Source organism: Gossypium raimondii, chromosome 2 (genome assembly GCF_025698545.1).
Source record: "Gossypium raimondii isolate GPD5lz chromosome 2, ASM2569854v1, whole genome shotgun sequence".
NCBI lineage: Eukaryota > Viridiplantae > Streptophyta > Magnoliopsida > Malvales > Malvaceae > Gossypium > Gossypium raimondii.
Genome location: NC_068566.1, coordinates 2,655,016 through 2,675,836, shown reverse-complemented (window position 1 = coordinate 2,675,836; position 20,821 = coordinate 2,655,016). Strand labels below are relative to the sequence as shown.

The window sequence follows — 20,821 nt, the reverse complement described above, 5'->3', positions numbered from 1 at the left end:
TCCAACAACTCTTTAAAATAAAACCAATAATGCCTTCCTACTAGAATTAATTGATCCCAAGTATCTTTTGCTGTAGGACAATCTCTAATAACATAAATATATTTAAACATAGTGCCTATAAACACAAATATTTACACATAACACTTTGTATTATATATATATATATATGCTTATATGATTAACGAATAATTAAATCTACATCGAACTAAAGAATATAGTTGAGCTTTTAAGAACTGACATCATGAGATAATTAAATATTTAATAAATTGAAATTAATTCACCCAAACAATTAAATAAATTGAATGAAAAAGCTGTCTGGAGCACGTGAGTTTGTGTGTTTAGGAAGATAATTAGAGATCAAAGTACCTACTCTTTTGGCTTTTATTTATAAATTGACCTCTCAACTATACTCTAATTTTCAAATTGGTTCTCTAAAGTTCTTTTTTGTCAAAGTGATCCTTATTTATCAATTTTGTTAAAGTTTACTCAAAACGATATCAACCAATAAAAATAAAACATGTGTTATATTTTTATTGGGTATTGTATACTTTTTGAATAAAACTGGACAAAATTGAAAGATTATTAGAAATAATCTATGTAATTAAACAGAATTATTTTAAAAAGAAAAAAAAGTGGGGGGGGGGGGAGAGTAGATCTAAATGAGTTGACGTGGCATCTACGGTTCTAATTGGTTGACCCAATTTTAACACTAAATCTTTAAGGGTAAATTATACTGATAGTCATTCGATTATTAGTAATTTTTTTTGTTACGCAACTATTTAATTTTGTATTTTTGATCACAAGGTGGCTAAAGGTGGCAGATTCTAAAATTGGCATAATAACAATTTTATCCCTCAATATTTATAAATTATGTCAATTTAGTCTTGATTTTTTTCTTTTGCAGTTTACACATTGAGGGTTAATTTGTTTTAACCATTATTTTGTATATTATTAATTAAATTTAGCTGATAATATTTTTAAAATTTTTAGATGAAAGGATAAATTTTTTTAAAAAAACTAAAATTATGCAATGGCCTCTGTTTTTTTTTCTTTATTACCCTTTTATTATTATTTAAAGAAAAGGTAAATGTTGGAAAATTGGACAGCTCTTAACCCTAAAATCATCAAAGTCTTCAACTGTTGAACTGTCAATTATACACCTCATGCATAGAAATCTTAACAATTATAAAATACCCAATAGTCTCCTTAATTAATTAATCACTTGATAATTACATATAAAAGCCATATAATCAATTGCTCAAAATCAATAAAATCATCATTTGCTCAAAATGTTATCCAAGAACAAACAAAATATCATTAAAATCTAACATCTGATCTGAAAATCAGGGATTTTGTGTTGAAAACATAGCGAAAAGAGTAAAACATACACAAAACTAGATAAAAAAGAAAAAGGAACTTTTTTTGTTCAATAGTCATAATCCATCTTCAAGGAAACCTTCTTTAGATCTTTATTTTAAATTACTATACTTCTCCTCACTTTGTCTTCTTCTTCTTATTGTCAAATTTTACTCCTTTCTGTGAAGTTGGTTCCCCCCCCCCTCCCTACTATTTGCTGGTTTTTGTATTTGGAACTTTGAAGAACAGGGTAAAGCAGAGATGGCCATATCTGGAACTGGGAATCTTCATAGAGCTTTGTCAGGTTCATTTTCTTTTCTGGGTATTGATAGTTTTCTGCAAAGGTCATTTTTTTTTGCATGCTCTTTGAATCTGCTATAGGGGTTTTGGATTTTACAATTAAAGTTGATTATTTGAAAGTTTGGTATTTGATACTGAACTTAAGTGCTTGTTTATGCTGAAAAGATGGTGAAATTAATGCAAATTTACATATTTCTGTTTCTTTCAATTTGATCCTTTTTTGTTTATGATTAGGAGTTTATAAAGGTTGCATTTTCTTACAATGTTCTGAACTTGGCTGCTGTTGATTCTGAATCTAGTATTGGTTTAGGGTTTGTTCTGCATAAATTTCAATGGAATTTAGGATAAAGAGTAGATGAACATGGTTGGAATTCATATTTAGGCCAAATACTTTAACAAATATAGGAAACCAACCGCGCAGGGTACAGATGCTCGAGGTCAGCTATGGTGTGGAGTTTGGTGGGATTACTTCTTATGCTCCAATTGTACTCATTTGCTAGCCGGAGAAATGTAGTGAGAGGAGATATCCAATTGCATGTGAGTCGTCATCCGTTAGTCCGGGAACTTGAACAAGTGGAGGAGGAGAATATTCAAGTTCCACCTCCTAAGAAGAAAAAATCTCCGCATGCTGCTAAACGGAGACGCAAGCGATCAGCCACTCTGATCGATGAATTTCTCAATGAGAATTCCCAGATTCGGCATGTATTCTTTCCGGAAATGAAAAGTGCCGTAGATCCAGTAAAGGGTGTGGAAAACGGTAGCCATCACTACTATCCCGGGAAAATTTGGTTGGATACCGAAGGAAATCCTATTCAAGCTCATGGAGGTGGTATGCTATATGATGAAAGGTCCAATACATACTATTGGTATGGAGAGTACAAAGATGGACCCACATACCGTGCTTATAAAAGGGGCGCAGCTCGAGTAAGTTTATTATTTTGAATACGTAATCCGAGTTTATTATCTTGTTTTCTTACTAAAGAATATGTTGCTTGCATTCATAGAACGAAAGCAGAACATGTAAGATTTGTTTAGTGAAGAAATGTTTTTTTGAGGATTTTAGTGATTACCATTGAGGACTAAGGAACTACCTAAATGTTTATCGAGGATTTTGCGTTCATAGGTATATTGGTCTTGGTTGTGACTCGTACAAATTCTGTTTTAGAAGTACTAAACTCCGAGGAACCGCCCAAATGCAAGTAATATGTAACTCATTTTTAGCTCCTATTTCAGCCTTTAGTTCTAAGAAGTTTTCCTTCTTGTAATCAGGTTGACGTTATAGGAGTCGGTTGCTATTCTTCCAAGGATTTATGGACATGGAAAAACCAAGGTATCGTGTTAGCTGCAGAACAAACAAACGAGACCCACGATCTCCACAAATCCAACGTGTTGGAGCGGCCAAAAGTTGTTTTCAACGAGAAAACAGGGAAGTATGTAATGTGGATGCATATTGATGATGCCAATTACACTAAAGCTTCTGTCGGCATTGCTATCAGTGATTACCCAACAGGTCCTTTTGAGTATCTCCATAGCCAAAGGCCCCATGGATTTGACAGCCGGGACATGACCATCTTCAAGGACGACGATGGTGTAGTGTATCTAATTTATTCATCTCAAGACAATAGTGAACTTCACATTGGACCACTTACCAGTGATTATCTAGATGTACAACCCGATATGCGAAGGATCTTGATTGGACAACACCGAGAAGCCCCAGCTCTATTTAAGTACCAAGGAACATATTACATGATCACATCAGGTTGTACCGGATGGGCACCAAACGAAGCATTAGCACATGCGGCTGAGTCAATCATGGGTCCATGGGAAACAATGGGAAACCCATGCATCGGTGGAAACAAAATGTTCCGACTAGCAACTTTTTTCGCACAAAGTACATTCGTAGTTCCTTTACCAGGCATTCCAGGTTCATATATCTTCATGGCAGATCGGTGGAATCCAGCTGAATTACGGAACTCAAGGTACGTATGGTTACCTTTAATAGTCGGTGGCCCTCCTGACCGTCCTCTCGAGTACAATTTCGGATTCCCACCGTGGCCAAGGGTGTCAATATATTGGCATAAGAAGTGGAGACTTCCCTCTAGTTGGAAGGTATCGAAATGATCTGCTCGTTTTTCTTTCAATTCTAGCGTATATGTACATTAAAGCTCTTCCCCTATTCTTCCACCGATTCACATCGTTGTCTCGTGATTTTTCAAAGCTGTTTTTGAGCATACACACCTCAATATTTCAGTGTACATGGCTTGATACATTCATACATACATATTTATATATCTGGTGTATGTTTTTTTGCCCCAAAAGAAGGGGGAAAGGCCCCATTTTGCTTGTGCCACAAGTTTTGCCAACTCATGCTACTTTGGGGGACATGGAAATTGCTTGTGAAATAAATTTCTAAGTGTCTCCCTTACTAAACAAGGGAAATTGGTGTTGAAACAAATAACCCAAAAAGGGGCCAAAAGAAAAAAGTGAAAAAGTGGGGGTGTTTTGATAATGATTTAGGACCATAATTTACAGTGACAAGTTGACAAGGTTGTCCTATACGATAACAATGAAAGAAAAAAGTTAAGGTCCCCCATTACCCCAAAGCTTGTGGCCTTTTCTCTCACATACAAATGTCCCAATATCTTAATTAAACTGTGATTAAAACCAAAAGAAAACATTTCTCTACATACACTTCGTACTACAAAGATGTTAAATTTGACCAATTTAAAATAAAAATAATTCAAAAAATAAAAAAAATATTCTGTCAATGATTAATACCAACAAATGTCGGACAACTTTTAATTAATGGTCATGTCATTGGCAACATGAGAGAAGTCAGACATGGTACATTTTCATTAGTTTGGTGCGGTACCTATTTTTTTAACATCATCCACTTTTTTTTTTTTTACCAAAAACTATAATGAAGAGATAATTTAGGTATCAAAATAGGAAAACGAGTGTAATTTTGAAGCTAAATTGATAATTTATAGACTAACCTTAACTAGGGTTATACATTAGGATTTTGGGGGATAAATAGAAATTTTGGAACATAATTCAAGAAGGGAAATTGTTTGGGACATTTTGTTTTGCATAATTCCTAAGTTTGGCATTTAGTGTGTTGGAATGTACACTTAGACAACTCCCTGGAAATGTTCCCTAATTCCCCCCATAAATCTAATTAAAGCATTATCATTATTATAATGATTATTCTAATGTGGTAAACTTCAACTAATTATGATGGCAATTTAACGAGACAGGTGATCTTTTGTTATCCGCGATTCGATTTTAATTTAATTTTTTTAAAAAAATTATTTAACTTTAACTCAAACTACTTTAAAATATTACTTATTTTCTATATTATATTAAATTTTATAAAATAAAAAATAGTTAAAATATTATAGAAGTTTAAAAATTTCTAATTAAAATTAGTTGTAAAATTAATAGTGGGTTTAAAGAGAGTTAAAACCAGTGTAAGAAGAAGCGGGTTGAAATGTGTTTATCCTCCAATTTAAGGATTGGGGGAAGGATTATAAGTAGTTCTAGTTATCGTATCAAAAATGATATTTTTAAGGGCTTAATACATTATTTGGTACTTGTGTTAGACACTTTTTTCTGGTCCAATGTTACTTATATTTGAAAAAAGTTATACATTTTGGTATCGGAAGGTAATAGTGCTAATTTTTTGTGTGTATAATTCAAATTTTAAGGTTAATTTGAAAAAATCACTACCTTTAACTATTGTATTTAACAAATTAAACACATAAATAAACAATATAATAATTAACACTAAATTTGTTCTATTAACAAGATCATGAAAAATTCAAACCTAATCATATTAATAATTAACTTTCATCAAATCAACACTAAAAAATTAACATCGTTACCAATAAAAAAAGGGTAAACTACAAAAATGGTCACTAAACTATTACCTCCCTTCTATTTTGGACATTGAACTATTAACTTTGTCGATCTACCCACTAAACTTTTCGAAATCAAATATTTTGGTCACTCAAAGTTGATATAGCCTTTTTTTTTCTTGTCTAATAATGAATTTGGCCCTCAATGTTTACAAAATTTGTCATTTTAGTTTGAATTCTAAAAAAATTCACATATTTATAATTAAACAATCTATTTTCCATAATTTTATCTTCCGTTTTGAAGCTGAAGATAGCAACTTGAGCTCACTTTCCTTTTTCTATTTGGAGTATTGAATTTTGTTGCTTGGTAGTGTTTTTTTTTTTTTAATTATAAGCTAGTTGGTTTCCCTACCAAAGATTTGTAATCAACTTTACTTCATCAATTGTAACGTTTTAAACGTCATTACTATATTTTTCCATGTGTTGGGTTGGTAAATAGTGTATATAAAAATAATTTATGCCAAAGACGATGCTCGAAATTTTTGTCAGAGTAAGATAACATTATAAAATTTGAAACCTAAAACTAAGATTTTTGGGTTAAGAAGCTTAAATTATTAATTTTGTAAAGGACCAAAATTAATTTATTAAAATTTTAGAATTGAAACTAAATTGAAAATTTTATAAAATTTGAGGGCTAAATTTATTAATTTTTTAGAATTCAAACTAAAATAATTTTTTTGTAAACATTGAGGGCTATATTTGTTGAATATTTTATATTTAGGATTGAATTGATATAATGTGTAAACATTAGAGAGCTAAATTCTTTATTAGACCAATAAAAAACCCAAGTCGACTTTGAGTGATCGAATTTTGATTTTTAAAAGTTTAGTGACTAAATAAAATAAAAATAATTTGGTGACCAAAATAAAACGAATGCAATAGTTTAATAACCATTTTATAATTTACCCTGAGAAAATACATGAAGATTTTCATCCAAAATCTAAAATTGGTAATGTGGCTTTGTTTCCCTCATCTCAATTAGAAAATTCTACATAATTGTATTTATAATCAGATATATTTAGCATTTTATGTTTATTGAATTTTAGTTTTGAAGAAAAAAGAGAATTTGGTGTTAATGAGTGTATCATATTTAAAAAAGTATTTTCATTTATAAGAACCATAAATAACAGTAATATATAGATGCGATACATAATATATATGATGAATAAAACACTATAAATTATTGCGCAAATACCACGGTTGCAAAAAAGAATAAAGCCCAATGGAGGAGAAAGACAATTGCCAATAACTACTAATAACTATTAATTTTGATCAACTATTAATAACTGCATCCTAACTCGCCAATTTGACAACTGACAACAAACTACGATCAACCAATTAACTACTGCAAAAGACCCCTAAGAGTCCCTTCCGCATCAGTGATGCATGAAAAGTTAAGTTTCAAATGGTTTATTTTCCTCATCTTGAAGTCCAAATAGATTTAGTAGCGCGCTTATTTTAATAAGTCTCGTTTATACGTTAAAAATTAAAACTAAAACCAACAGACTTTCACTTGATACTTCTCGATAAATCTATAATTTTTTAATATATATATATATATATATAATAACTTAAGTTAAACTCTTATATAATATAAAAAGGGCCAATTAACAACCAAAGATCAAAGAAATTTGATTGAATAATCTTCTTGTGAACATATGATTAGTGTCTTCTAACTTAAACTTAGGCTGGCCCTCCAATCAAATATATATATTGAGTCCCAATATACAGTAGCTAGGTGGTCATTTGTCAATGACATAAAGCAAATTCAAAGCTTAATGAACAAACATATATGGACCGACTCAAACCCACACACACGTAGAGTAGTTGCATATAATAATAATAATAATAATATTATTATTATTATCAACTCTAAAAGCAAAAGAAAGTAAGGGAAAAATGATAATCAGAAAAAAGTAGTACAAAAAGATAGAAAGGAAAAATAATTTAAGATGAGAATTTAAAAGAAAAAAAATAAAAGAGTGGGTCTTATCAAAAGATAAAGATGTGAACCATCTTAAAAGAAGCTACCCCACTATACATATTTAATTTTATTATTTATTTATTCGGGTCCGAGTCAATTTGGTATTCGATAAACATATTAGATTTTGATTAAATTTAAAATTAAATTGGGTTAGACTCTGAATAAAAATTGAGATAAAAACTCATTCTACGTTATTTTTTTTATTTATAAAATTCGAACTCAATACAAACTCATTCGATTCGATAAAATTTTGGGTTTTTATTTTTTAAAATTTTTTTCTTCTTAACTTTCTTTTTCCTTTTATGTGTGGGCCAAAAAGCAACACTTGTTAACGTTACCACACCACCATGAATGCACTTTTTTAGGTTATGGTGGGGGCTAACTTATATGTGGAAAAACCAAAGGCTTTCCCTTTCTAAGAATTAAAAGGTAAAAAGAAAATATTGATTTCATTTGTGTTTATAATTAAAATAAAAAAAAGACATATTTTTCGGGTACAAAATATAATGGTAAATTTTTTGGTCAAAATTGAAGTTCTCGAATTAGGATGACCCTTTATCTCCCGATTATTTTACTAAAGAAATAAAGAAATAAAACAAATCTAAAATTAGTTCAATTAATCCTACAATTACAAAAAATCCCCTAATTGGAACCCAAATCCCCCAACCAATGGCCGTCCTAAGACTCTAAACTAGATAAAGACCTATTTCTATTTCTATTTATATTGAGATGGATAATTTACAAATTTAAACCCTTTATTTTAATTATCAAAATGATTAAAATTTCATAAGCTGATATCACCCTTTTACACCAAATACCAAACCCATTTTAAATTTGGACCTATTTGCAAACAATGATTTATAAATTAAAGATTACTTAGTAATGCTAATTATTTAATTAGTCCAAAACACCAACCTTATGTTTTAGGCTAAGAAATTTTTTTATTTTTGTCTTCAATTTGTGCAGGCCAAATATGGGGTCCAATTAAGTTGGTGGTATCGATTAAAATTTAATTTTGATAGGAAAATGAGTCGAAAATTTTATATAAATTCAATTAATATCGTTATTATTATAATTTTCTTTTGAAATTATGAGATTTAATTTAATTAGTAATCCAATTAAGAAAATTAAAATTTTCATTTGATGCAAAAACACAAAAAATTCTATATAATAATAAAAATAATCACAAAAATAAAAAAGAACAATATTTAATTATAATTAGTGAAAATAAATTTTTAATTACTCCCAATCCTATTGAAAATAAGCAAATTCTTGGCACTCCCCAATACCATATTATAAAGAAAAAAATACGCCAATCCACATTACACGTACGAGAAAAAAACCATAACACACGTGTGAACCACTCCCCTTGCCATGCAACAAAAAGGAAAAGAAAAGAAAAACGCCATCTGCCACCGGTCGCCGTCGTCAAGGCCGCCATGCACTGGCCCAAACCACCACCTGATCTTTCCACGACAAGAATATTCCGGCGTCAGGGCATTGTGTCATCGACCAACCATCTTTATACCTTCTCAACAAGGCGCGCACATCATCACACACTTCATCACTCAAACCCACAGGACTGAACCCACTTGCATGGAACCGCCTTGACCAACGCGCGGCTGGTTCACGCCGCTCTATCGACTCTGCCGGCGAACAAGCCACTAAGTCAACGATGGCCCGGCCGGCGGCTCGTTCAAGCATCAACTTTTCGTTGCTTGTTCTATTGAAACTTTCATCTAAAGCTTCAAAATAAACCCTGAACCATCTTAAACATTCATGGAAACCTTTAATGAAATCGACCCCATCGACACCGATATCGAGGTCGGCTTCTTCTTCTACGACGGTGATTACCCTCGGTTGTAATCGCCGGAAACTCGATATAACGATGTCCCGACGAGTATCCATGATCGAATGTAATGTGCCAACACAGTTGATGGCTAAAGCTTCATCGTCTTTAACATCAAGGTTTGATAAATCTAAGTCATATAAATCACCGGTATGGTGTATAACATTGAATTTAAAAGGAACTCCCATTAATCTAGCGAATTTTTCCATCCTTTTACCTATTTCTTTCATCACTTTTTGGACGGCGGCTCCACCGCCGGATGTTGAAACGCCGCCGTTTTTGGTGGTGACGATAGTTGTAAGCCTTAAACTCGGCGTATCGTCACTACGGGTAGCTAGGGCTTCGAGTAAAGTAGGCCATTGAGTGCAATATGTATTGCTTATATCAATTATATGTAACTTACTTTCACCTTCAAAAGCTTCCATGATTGCACCATTACAAGCAACATGACCAAAAGTAGTCCATGGACTTACCTCTTGAAATTTCAATACCATCTTCCTCGTTGATTCAAACGAACATGTTTTCTCCGATACCGATGATAACGTCCGGTAACAACGCTCACCGGAATCCGTCATACGACTGAACAAAGCTTGAAGAAAATAAGAACTCAGTTTTTGATCAATATCACCGTAAGGTGAACCGAGTTCATTCAACATCCACATCAACTGTTGAACACGTCCACTGTTCCGATCAGCAATAGCCGTCGCCGTTTCCAACAACACATCGGTTGCCCACTTGCCGGAGAAATCAAAGTTGTTCAAATCATTAGCTGGAGATGAAAAAGAAAAAGCAGCAGTTGAATAATCAGAAGATTCAAAAGCATGAGTAGTGGTGGGGGTGGAAGTGTTAGTGGGAGTCGTAACGGCTGCTACTCCACCACCACCACCTCCGCCGCCTCCGACGGAGGAAGAATGGGTATGGGGCTGATTTTGTTGCTGGTAAGGATAATAAGGGTAATAATTCCTAGAAGAAGACGAAGAAAAGTCTTCTTCATCCATGAAAACGTTGAAGCATTCTTCGTTATCTTCTTCTTCTTGATGATGATGATGGTAACGATGGTTTTGTTTTGAAGATCGAGAACTGCTTGATGTTCTACTAGAATTCAAAGATTGATCAGATGATTGAAGACTTACTAACCTAAACAAAGTATCCATCAAAAAAACATGAAAAACAAGACCCACATCAAAGAAATTTTTAAGACTTTGGATTTAAGGTTGTCGGGGCAAGGGAACAGCTATAACAGTGATGAGAGTTTATGTTTTTTTTTTTTGTTCTAACAGTATATACTAGATTGAAGAAAGGGGGGGGGGGATCTTAAAACTATATGATTTTGCTAATTGGGTTTTAAAATAAAAATAAAAATAAAAATAAATAGAATTAAGAAAAAGAAAGTAAAGAGGGCTGGGGAATCTATGTCGTGACAGTCAAAATTATGCTTTTCTTTTTGTATAATCGATGGAGGTGGCCGGTTAGTGGTGATGCCTTCTTTTTCTAGCTTAGCTTATTTCTTTTAGGGCATGCTTTTGTTTTTCTTTTCTTTTTTTTTTTAAAGAAATTCCATGGTGGAATTGACTCAGATAGGGGCTTTATTAGCATTTTTTGGGTTTTATTTTTTATTACTATTTTTAATATTTTTACCGAATCATTGGGTTGAATAAAATATCGATTTTAATAAAAGATTTAATCCACTTTTAAGTAAACTATTTGGAATTGAGAAGAAAATTGACAATCGAACCAATTTATAAATTTTTAGATTTGGATGCAAAAGTGAGAAAAAGAATGGATGTCATGAGATGGATTAGTTGGATAACCTTATTTTCTAATTTAATGATCACTTTTTTAATTTTATAATATTAGTACTAAGTTCAAATTATTACGATGGTTTATCAATTTAGACCTATTAACAAAAAGAAAAACAATCAAATCATGTCAAATTGTACTAAAATGGATTAAATTATAAATTTCAACATGATAGAGGGGCTAAAACTACAATTAAACCCTAAGTTTTCATAATGTATATTTTAAGAGAGAGAGTGATGGGTATAGATTGAAGTGAGTGTAGGCGTGCGAAATGGGGGGGTTAAGAAAGAGAGTAAAAGAGGGTAAAAGCTGCCGGCGTGCATGGGCAGCACCAAAACCCACCACCACCATCATCATCAATCCAATACAATACAATACAATACCCCATTCTCTATTCACATTCTTTGCCTCCTAATCCCTCACAAAACCCTGCCAATTTTTATACTTTTCTTTTACCCTTTTTCTATCCTAATTTATTATATTACACTATATCCCATACTCTTACCAATTTGTCATTATAATAATACTATTGTATACTATATTCCATTGCAAAACACTACTACCCTTTCCCAGGGGCATATGCATTGCACCCTTGCTTTCCTTTCCTTTATCATCCAATAGTATATACATCTTATCGGTTCGACATCTTCCGGTGTTTGATAGTTGTATTGAGTTTTGATAAACTTTCAAGTGAGGTTGAATTAGATCCTTTAAACGGGGGAATAAAGTTTTTCTAGCAACGTTGTTTTCTTTCTTCACAATATTCGAACTTGAAACCTTACTCGGGGAGTTAGGACATCGAACTTCTTACTATTTGACTGTAGTCATTAAAAAATAGATATGCATATACCCCTTTTCTTTTTTCAATGTCATTGTATTTTCCGATTGTTTTCTTCATCTACGAGAATCAAATTTGAAACCTTGATTAAGGATATCAAGTTCTTCACTATTTGATTCAACAAATATTAATATACCCTTTCTATAACAATTCAAGTTTGTTTTATAACTGATTTTTATGTTATAATTTTATTCTCTATAACAACAATCATAAAGTATGAAATACACTCTTTATTAAAATAGATCTCTATAATAACTCAGTGTCTTAAATTTTAGTAAAATTAATTTTATTCTTAAGTGAAATAAAATAATAAATTTTAATTAAGATATTTTTCAATAAAATATTTAAATTTTATATAAAAATATACTAATTATATTTTTATTAAATGATAATAATCTTTAATAAATAAAATTATTTTTGTAAATTTTATCAAAATATAATCTAAATCTCAAATGTTGTTATAGGTATTTGAATGTTATTATAAATGTATAACATCTTCCTCTCTATAACATCCAAAATTTTAACAGCTAAATAAAGCTGTTATAGAAAAGATTAACTGTACCTTTCTTCCAATGTTATCTAGCATAATTTTCTCCGTCCACGTAAATCAAACCCGAAATCATAATTTAAAACATTAAACTCTTTCAATATCACTGTCCCCCAAAATCTTGCAAATCAATATATCAAAACTCGATCCCCCTAATGATTTCACCACCTTTAAAACACACACATACACATATATTCATGCATATATCCATATAACCTTGAACTAAGGGTTGGGAAAAGAGAGATTTATGGTGTGTAAGTATATTGTTTGTGTGTTGGAAGGTTCCCAATTTCTGTCCTTATCTTTGGGGGGGTTGAAGGGGTCAAGGCAAAATAGTAGTGGGCGAAGAGAGTTTTAGGATTTAGGGTTAGGGGTAGGAGTGTTTATTATGTTGTTTTATTTGTTTCTCCAATGTGAAGGGGTGGCTTAGGCTATGCATTTATTTTGCTGTGGAGATATTCTCATGTGTTGTTCTTTCTTTGTCGTCCTCGATTTTGTTCAACAATCATTAGGGGGAAATTGCTGGCTTTGGACCCTTTGTCCCTAGTCAAGATGAGTGCTTGCAGACAACTACTGATTTCAACTTATTTTTCTTATACCTTCCATTTCACCATATGTATACTCAATAGTACTGATGGGGTTCTGATTTTGATTTTGTATATAGTGAAAAAAACAAAGAAATAAAATAAAGTAGTGTTGGAACTCAATTCCCGAGAACCAAAGTATATTTTCTCCTGCTCAAAATGTTCCAAGTTGCCAACCCCATTGCCCAAAGCTATCTAGCTAGCTAACTTAATTAGGATTTAATATAATTAGTTAAATAGTTTAACTACTACTTGTTTTAAAAAAAAAACATTTAATGCATATTTTTTAATATATCAAATTTCCTGTGATACAATGATAGTGCAAATGAATTAGATGATAATATATTATTAAAAAAAATTTAAAGTTAAATCAATTTAACTTCATGCTTAAAGATGCAACGTTACTTAATTTATTGATAATATGTAAAATTATACGTTATTAATATATTAAGTACTAAATATTATTATGACTAACATTTTCACATATATAATATAAAGTTCTGAGTTGGTGTCATGGGTTAACCATATATCCATTCAACTGAGAAAAGATAAAAATACCCTAAGTATGGAGCAGCTTTAAAACTTGTGGTCACCAGCTATTCCCTTAATGGGTCTGCAGAATATGGAGGATTAATTACTGGGTTCGCTCCAGTAGATATATTGAGAAATCAACAAAAAAAATACATTCACTTTTCAAAGTAAATTGTATTACTTTGAGGGTGCTTTTATTACTTTAAATTTTTTATATAAAAAAAATACTCATAATAAGATTTGAACTAACACCTCATTAATTTTACATTTATATACTTTACTATTCAACTAAAGCTTCATCTATTACTTAAATAAACTCCTTTTATAAATATATCTATTACATAAATTTATTTTTCACCTATAACATGAATGTGTCATAATTTAATATATATATATATATATAAATAATGAATCTAAAAGATTAAAATAAAGCTTAAACCATGGGATGTTTGATGGAGTTGTGGGGCCAAATTTTGTTCACATGATTTTTGCTTTTTAGGATTATAGAAACAAGACTGTGAGGTGAAATGTCACACTACCTCAACCATAAAAGAAATTTTGCTTTAGATTATTTGGGAAGGTGATGATGGCCAACTTGTTAATTTTCTAACACCTTTTTTATTTTTATTGTGTTCTTTTCCCTGTTTCATTAGTTTATTGTTTTAATACCTTATAAATTGCATAATTGAAAAAAGCAACTATAAATTTATAAATTTCATAAAGCACATTTCATAGATTCGAATCTCAAATTCGTATATTCTCACTCTTAAATGAGTAATCTTTGAATTTATCAGAGAATGGGATTAATTGATTGAGAAACCCATTCTAACTTAATGTAGAAAATACGAAAATAATTTATTAAAATCGGTTTAATCAAGTCTTTAAACCAATATTATTCAATTAAGCCAGGTTAGTCAAATCAATTATGATGAATAATTCAACTTGTAGGCGATTAAATTAAAATAGGTCAAGTTGGTGATTATTTGGTCTATGAATTTTCATAACTAAAACCAACTTAATTTTTAAATATATAGTAAATTTTGAACCAAAACCTAAACTGATTTCCATTTGTGTTATTATTTATCATGCTTCAAACCGACAGACGTTAAAATCAGTTCAGATAAATTAATTATGACTTAAATTGGTAAAATCAAATTTTCTATCATGATATATTTTTAGCTATTCAATTAATTGAGTTGAATTGTCTTGGTTTACACTTTACACCTTTATTTTCCTTTTGAATAGTCTACCATATCTTTTAACCACACAAGTCTGATTTATATGAAAAAAAAAATGATAAAATTTGTGGAATTCAAAAACCCTTTATTTCCCCATACCTTGATAGAATGATGGATGAAAATAATAAGGTCAAAAGCAAAAACTGTCACAGTCTTATGTTAATAAAAGAAGGACTAAGATGTAAAAGAAAGAAAAGAAAAAAAAGAAGTAACTGTGAGTCTGTGTGACCACAGAAAGGACATGGTTTCTGAGTTAGTCAATCAAATTTTTGCCTGAAACATGCTTTCCTCATGGCCTTTATACAAAACATTAACCCCACCATAACCTGAGCTAATATCAAAAGAAGTATATAATATATATATATATATATATATGCACCAAAGTTATGAACTATATTATATATATATACATCAAACCTGGCCAAAGATAACTTTAGTGGACCTGCAAAAAGAAATATAAGATGGGGTTTGATTTTGCCTGACATGGCTTAACACCATTAGTCACCAAAGCTGTAGTTGCAGTTGGACCCCCCCTCCCCTAACCTCTCACTTTCCCTTTCCGTTTCCCTGACTTTTCTTTTGCAACTAATCTGTTTGATTACTATATACATTTATTTTTTCTCCTTGATGATGTTTATGAGGCCCCTACCTGTTGGATTAATAACTAAGAGTTCCTTAAGATCTGTCTTAAGTACTTTCGGTTTTCAATCATAAAATCGATACCTATGAGATTCGAATGAATTAATTTCATGGGAAAAAGACACTAAATTTTTGTTTCCACAATCTTATGAGAAACAAGTTGTTGATCAATAGTGGAAAAAAAGTAGCAGGTGTTAAAACTTGAAGGACAATGGAAAAGAAAAGAGGAAAAAGCAAATTTCTACCTCTTTTAAAGTTGGGTAGAAAATCAGCTTTAAAGCAAAAAGCAGCCTGCCCTTCTTCTTCTTATTCTGAAGAGTTTGAGTAGATACATACAATCAAAGACAGCTTGAAAGATGAATTCTGAATTGACATACTCATTATGTTATCAGAAACTGTAAAAAAAGAAAAAAGATAAAAAAGTGAGAAATAATAATAATAATACACAATCCATCAAAAAAATGAAAAAACGCACATCAGTTTGACATGGATGTTACATGTGCAAGTTTATACTATTATGTATAATAAATATTATAATGAAAGGGATTAAAAGTATGTCATATGTTGTACTATTTTTCAGTTCATTATGTAATATCTCTTAATCTAAAAATTATATGAACGAGAACACAAGTATATTTTCAGTTGATAAATAACAAGATAATGTTTTATTTAGTAAATTTGTGAAAATTTTCTGTTCTTTCCAAAGTTAACATCAATGCATAAAATAATATTCCAATTCATCTGAAGCTATATTTCCATCTTTCTTTTCCTGTTTTAGTTTTAATAATCATTTTTATTCAGAAAATGATTTGGTGGAGATGAGTAACAAAGGAAATCTTAAACCTGCAATCATATAAGCTTAAAAAGGGTGACAAACTCACCGACGATGAAGATAATTAAAGAGTTTTGCTGTGGAAGAATATGTTTAAAACCCATTCTTTACTTACAGAATGATTGATTCAAGCTTTCACCGAAAGTTGACAATCATTTCCAATAAAGAAGTTTTTTCCCCCAGTAAAAGAACAGAAAAAAATATTGTCCAGAAAAGCACTGAAAATCAGCTCATGAAGTTGTGGTTAGACAACGTCAAGAATGACATTTTAAGTTGGAAATTAATATTGGCTAGCAATGTCACTAAATAGAAGTGGTCCATATTGGCTATTTCTAGCTACTCTACGAGTTAGAAAAAGGCATTCATTCTCAAAAGTGTTTTTTCTTTGTAATGCATAAAACTAATACGGGGAAGATAGTGTCAACTGGAAACATCCAAAAACTTCTCCTACTGAATGATAAGAAAAAAACTGACCTGTTTAGTTGAGAATTCTGCAGCTGGTGGGCCACCAATTGTCTGTCTTTTATCCAACTGCCATATAATCATATTGTCTTCTCTGGATATTGACGTAGAGCAATGAGCAAAGATTCTAAGAGTGAATAGCAAAATGGAGAAAACATAAGTTCTTTGGAAATGCATTTGTAAGATGTCAGATAATTGAGTGTCAAATGGACCATCTTTTTTTCTTTTAAATGCACAAACCTCAGAGATTTGATAGATTTTAGGATGATCTGATTTCCACTGTCTTTTATATAGTGTTTTGTTTTGTAAGTACAGCAGTAGTAACCATTTCCAATTCTCTAAATGCTAACTCAGCAGCAAAATCCCTGCTGATGCCAATCCAACCTGAGAAAACTGGTAATCTGTTTGATGTGTGGAGGATGTGGCTAATCAAATACCTTATGGGCCGACAATTGTTGACATTAAAAATAAGCTTAACATGTAACTGATTGCGTGGACAATATCGTATGCAATTAATCACTGCATAGTTCATCAGTCTCACAACCCTATACTAGATGTATGGCAGGACCTTGAGTTTACAGTATAATTGACAATCAATTAGTAAAAGGATTCAAGTAATGCATGTAGCAACCACAGTATGATCCCTACCAAATGAAACCTAGAAAGGAATTTCCATCCTGACTTGTCAGTGTGCAGTTCAAGAAAGGTTTGAACTCATTCCACAAGTTCAGATACATTATTCTGTAGTACAGAATAGATGGTTTTAATGAAAGGCTGCAGCAGTATGAGAATTAATCATATTCTCAAGGAAAACTCCTATATGAAAATACTGGCATACAACTTATACACGAAAAATTGCTAAAAGACAGTCACACTTACCTGACATCTGAACCTGTTGTGAACCAGTCAAAAGGGATCACCAGCATGTGGCAAGCATGCAATGTGTCAAAAGTTAACCTCTTCTATAGCAATGAACTGAGAATGAGCATTGATGGAGCTCCACATTGCTTGAGACTCAAATTGTGCAGGAAATTGTATGAATGCAAGTAAAATTATGCTGGTCACAGAAGGCCGTACACATGGGATGTCCCAACAAATGCTAGAGCAGGTATACAGAATTGTAATTTTAAATACATTATTGAAAACGGGAAATGTACCTTGGGTCCCAACTAGCATTTTGAAAGAAACTGGTTTGGAAGAAACAAGTACAGAATGGAAAAGAAACCAGAAAACTTAGAAAATACATCCAATTTCATGGAAATCAAAGTTCAGAGAAAGAGAGATCATTTGGACAAAATCAGTTTCTTATAATTGAATAACAGGGAATAAAAGTGTTATCTTATGAGAACTGAAAGGACAAAAAAATCTGATCCATATTCATTACAACTTCATTTATACGACCAAAGATACAAGTGAAAGGAAGGATGCTGATTTTTCCTTCCTCTTCTTTTTACCACTTCATTTCCCTCTTATTGTTATAGAAACTGCTGTTAGACTGGTATCAGCAGCAGCAGTCTCACTCCGCTACTCCTAGCCTTTTAAATACTTAACAATCCCACCCACGGCTTCAGATTCTACTGTTCCAGTACCTGGATTGCTATATCAAGGCCCAACCTTATCCTGGAATTGAAAGAAATACAAATTGATCAGCTTTGGAGAAGAAAGTAACCTGGAAAAGCAAAAGAGACTAGAATAAAGAATCTCAGAATTAGGGGTCCACAAACTAACATTATCTTCATCCTCAGCAGTATTCTCACCTTTTCCCTTCTCTGCCTCTCCCTCTTCCTCTGGTTCCATGTGTGGAATCACAAAGATTGTGACTAATTATTTTAATCTCCTCCTGCACAAGCAATGGAAGGAAAACACTCAGAAATTAGGCTTGGAACAGAAGGTATCTAGTGGCAAAACCTTCTGATACAGATGCTTAAATGCTACAGGGACATTCCAGAGGCATTACAATCACCACAAGCAGAATTGTCCATTACAAACAAATATTCAGTTGCAAATTATACATGATGAAAATTTAAAAGGGATGCAGTAGCAAATATAGCACAAACAAACATGCAAAGATTTATAGTAAAGAGAAACAGATTTTGACCTCAATATCATCTTTTCTCTATACACAAGTTAACAAAAATAAAATGCATGAATATCAACTAAACAGCTAACAATTTATAATTGGAAAAGTAAGGGGAGCTGGCATTTGTATTAAAGAAGCAACCAACCATGCTGCTGATGTTAAGCATGTGCTAACATGGAAAAATGCAGAAACTTGACAAATCAGTAATGACATAAAGAATACTAGACACGAAAAGTCACCAGAGGTTGATCATTGTCATCGACAGGAACCTTCTCCATAGCTGATACTTTGAACATCACCAGAAACTGTCCGTTTGATGTTTATTTGATTTGCAGAGTTGTAGAGAATGAGGAACTGTTTACTTACTAACAACACTTTTCCTGAGTGAACAAATTAAAGTCCATTTTCAAAAGACTTTAACCACATGGATTCACTTCCTCTGCCAGCAACAGTTGAATCACCACCTTGAATCATAAAATTCCTACAAACTACAAACCAGTAGGTATAACTTCATCAGCTTGAGTCAACCTATTAAGCCAAGTAATGACGAAAGATAGAATTTGAGCTGCGCAATTGTCACCATACTGAATATTTCTATTGAAGGCCACTCCATTGTAGTAACCACAGTCACAATGAGTGACGAAGTTCTCACATGTCCTTGCAGTTATGTCAGTGTGTCCTCATAAGAAATTCAATATTAAAACAGACCAAGGCTCAAATTGTTTAGAAATCTTAGAGTCATTTTCTACGTGCTATAAACTCATCGCGGATCTAAAACAATGACTAAGAATCGAAAGCCGTGATCATCTCCATCGGGAGATGTCCTTTTCCCACTTTCTAGATAATTAATATAACAACTCTCATATGAGCTTAACACTACCAACTGATTGATGTAGACTGATAATTATTGTAGGTCATTACCACCACCAATGTCTAATCAACAAATCAACACCAAAACGTCACTAAAGGAGTACCAGTAAAACAAGCAACAAATGAAAATAAAAAGATGCAGATTATTATACCGAAGACCTTGCCATTCTTCGTGCATTACTGATATATATTAAAGGGCGTAAGTCTAGGACTAAATAAGAAAAACCATAAAAAAAATAGAAAATTAAAATGATGCTAGTCGATAAGCATAAATTTTAATAGAGATATAAACAAATGTAAAGCGGAGAACGAGGCATACCGGCGTTTGAAAATTTTCCCATTTTCTTTAGATTAAGCGCCGTCGCCCCAGTCCGTCTTCGTCATGAACATTCGATCTTTACAGTGCTGTTTCTTTTCCCATCTTCGCGAAGCTTTTCAGGGATGATACAGTGTTAGGATTTCTGGTTTTGAATAGCTTTGTATTGTTGGAATTAAATGAAACTGAATTTGGCGAGATTGCTAGGGTTTATGATTTGGGGATCTTAGTAGGGTTTTGACACTCGACGATTTGAGTCAAACGGTGAGTTCTCTGATTGGCGGTTCTGGTAATTAGTTAATTACCTACCTTTTGAATTGGCAAGTAATACCCCCGTTTAATTCCTGTTAAAAAAGAGTAAATTATATCGTTGGTCACTCAACTTTCATAAATTTTCATTTTGGGTATCAAAAATAAAAAGTTTGCAATATGAGCACTGCCGTTACATAGTTTTATAATTTAATCAATATGGTTATATGCTTTTATCATTTTAGTCGTCCGTTGTTAATTTGTCATTAGAAAAACTCATTTTAATCACTCAATTTTAGTAAATTTTCATTTTGATAGCTCAATTTTTTAGAATTAATTCTATTTTTCAAAAAAAAACTTGGACTTTTACTGAGAATTGAGTTATTCAACTACTAAATGAAACTCAAATTTCTCACATGTAACTTAATT

At 31.9% G+C, this 20,821-nt stretch overlaps 2 protein-coding genes and 1 long non-coding RNA gene across 4 annotated transcripts; 1 reads left to right on the top strand and 2 right to left on the bottom strand.

The window, feature by feature from the left end:
- Positions 1-1,278: 1,278 nt before the first annotated feature.
- LOC105787679 (hypothetical protein) lies at positions 1,279-3,947 on the top strand. Of its 2 annotated transcripts, none has more exons than XM_012614180.2 (3): positions 1,279-1,678; positions 2,078-2,580; positions 2,926-3,947. In XM_012614180.2, the coding sequence occupies exons 1-3, from the start codon at positions 1,618-1,620 to the stop codon at positions 3,775-3,777; spliced, it is 1,416 nt and encodes a 471-aa protein (XP_012469634.2). In that variant the 5' UTR covers positions 1,279-1,617; the 3' UTR covers positions 3,778-3,947. The 2 variants fall into 2 exon arrangements, with proteins under 2 accessions (XP_012469634.2, XP_012469635.2); XM_012614181.2 differs by having other exon boundaries at positions 1,281-1,660.
- A 4,802-nt stretch (positions 3,948-8,749) lies between these two features.
- Positions 8,750-10,855, bottom strand: LOC105787678 (protein SHORT-ROOT). The gene has a single exon (XM_012614179.2). The coding sequence runs from the start codon at positions 10,558-10,560 to the stop codon at positions 8,986-8,988; it is 1,575 nt and encodes a 524-aa protein (XP_012469633.1). The 5' UTR covers positions 10,561-10,855; the 3' UTR covers positions 8,750-8,985.
- A 4,834-nt stretch (positions 10,856-15,689) lies between these two features.
- Positions 15,690-20,457, bottom strand: LOC105787677 (uncharacterized). Its single transcript, XR_001131633.2, has 5 exons — positions 20,147-20,457; positions 19,197-19,445; positions 18,635-18,717; positions 16,890-18,497; positions 15,690-15,978 (listed from the first exon to the last, which is right to left on the bottom strand). It is a non-coding gene; the product is annotated as an uncharacterized LOC105787677 (long non-coding RNA).
- Positions 20,458-20,821: the final 364 nt, after the last annotated feature.

Coding starts and splice junctions, on each gene's coding strand:
- LOC105787679 (XM_012614180.2), top strand. CDS start 1,618: ATGGCCATATCTGGAACTGGGAATCTTCATAGAGCTTTGTCAGGTTCA. Junction 1,679..2,077: donor AGGTTCATTTTCTTTTCTGG/GTATTGATAGTT, acceptor CCAACCGCGCAG/GGTACAGATGCTCGAGGTCA. Junction 2,581..2,925: donor ATAAAAGGGGCGCAGCTCGA/GTAAGTTTATTA, acceptor TCTTGTAATCAG/GTTGACGTTATAGGAGTCGG.
- LOC105787678 (XM_012614179.2), bottom strand. CDS start 10,560: ATGGATACTTTGTTTAGGTTAGTAAGTCTTCAATCATCTGATCAATCT.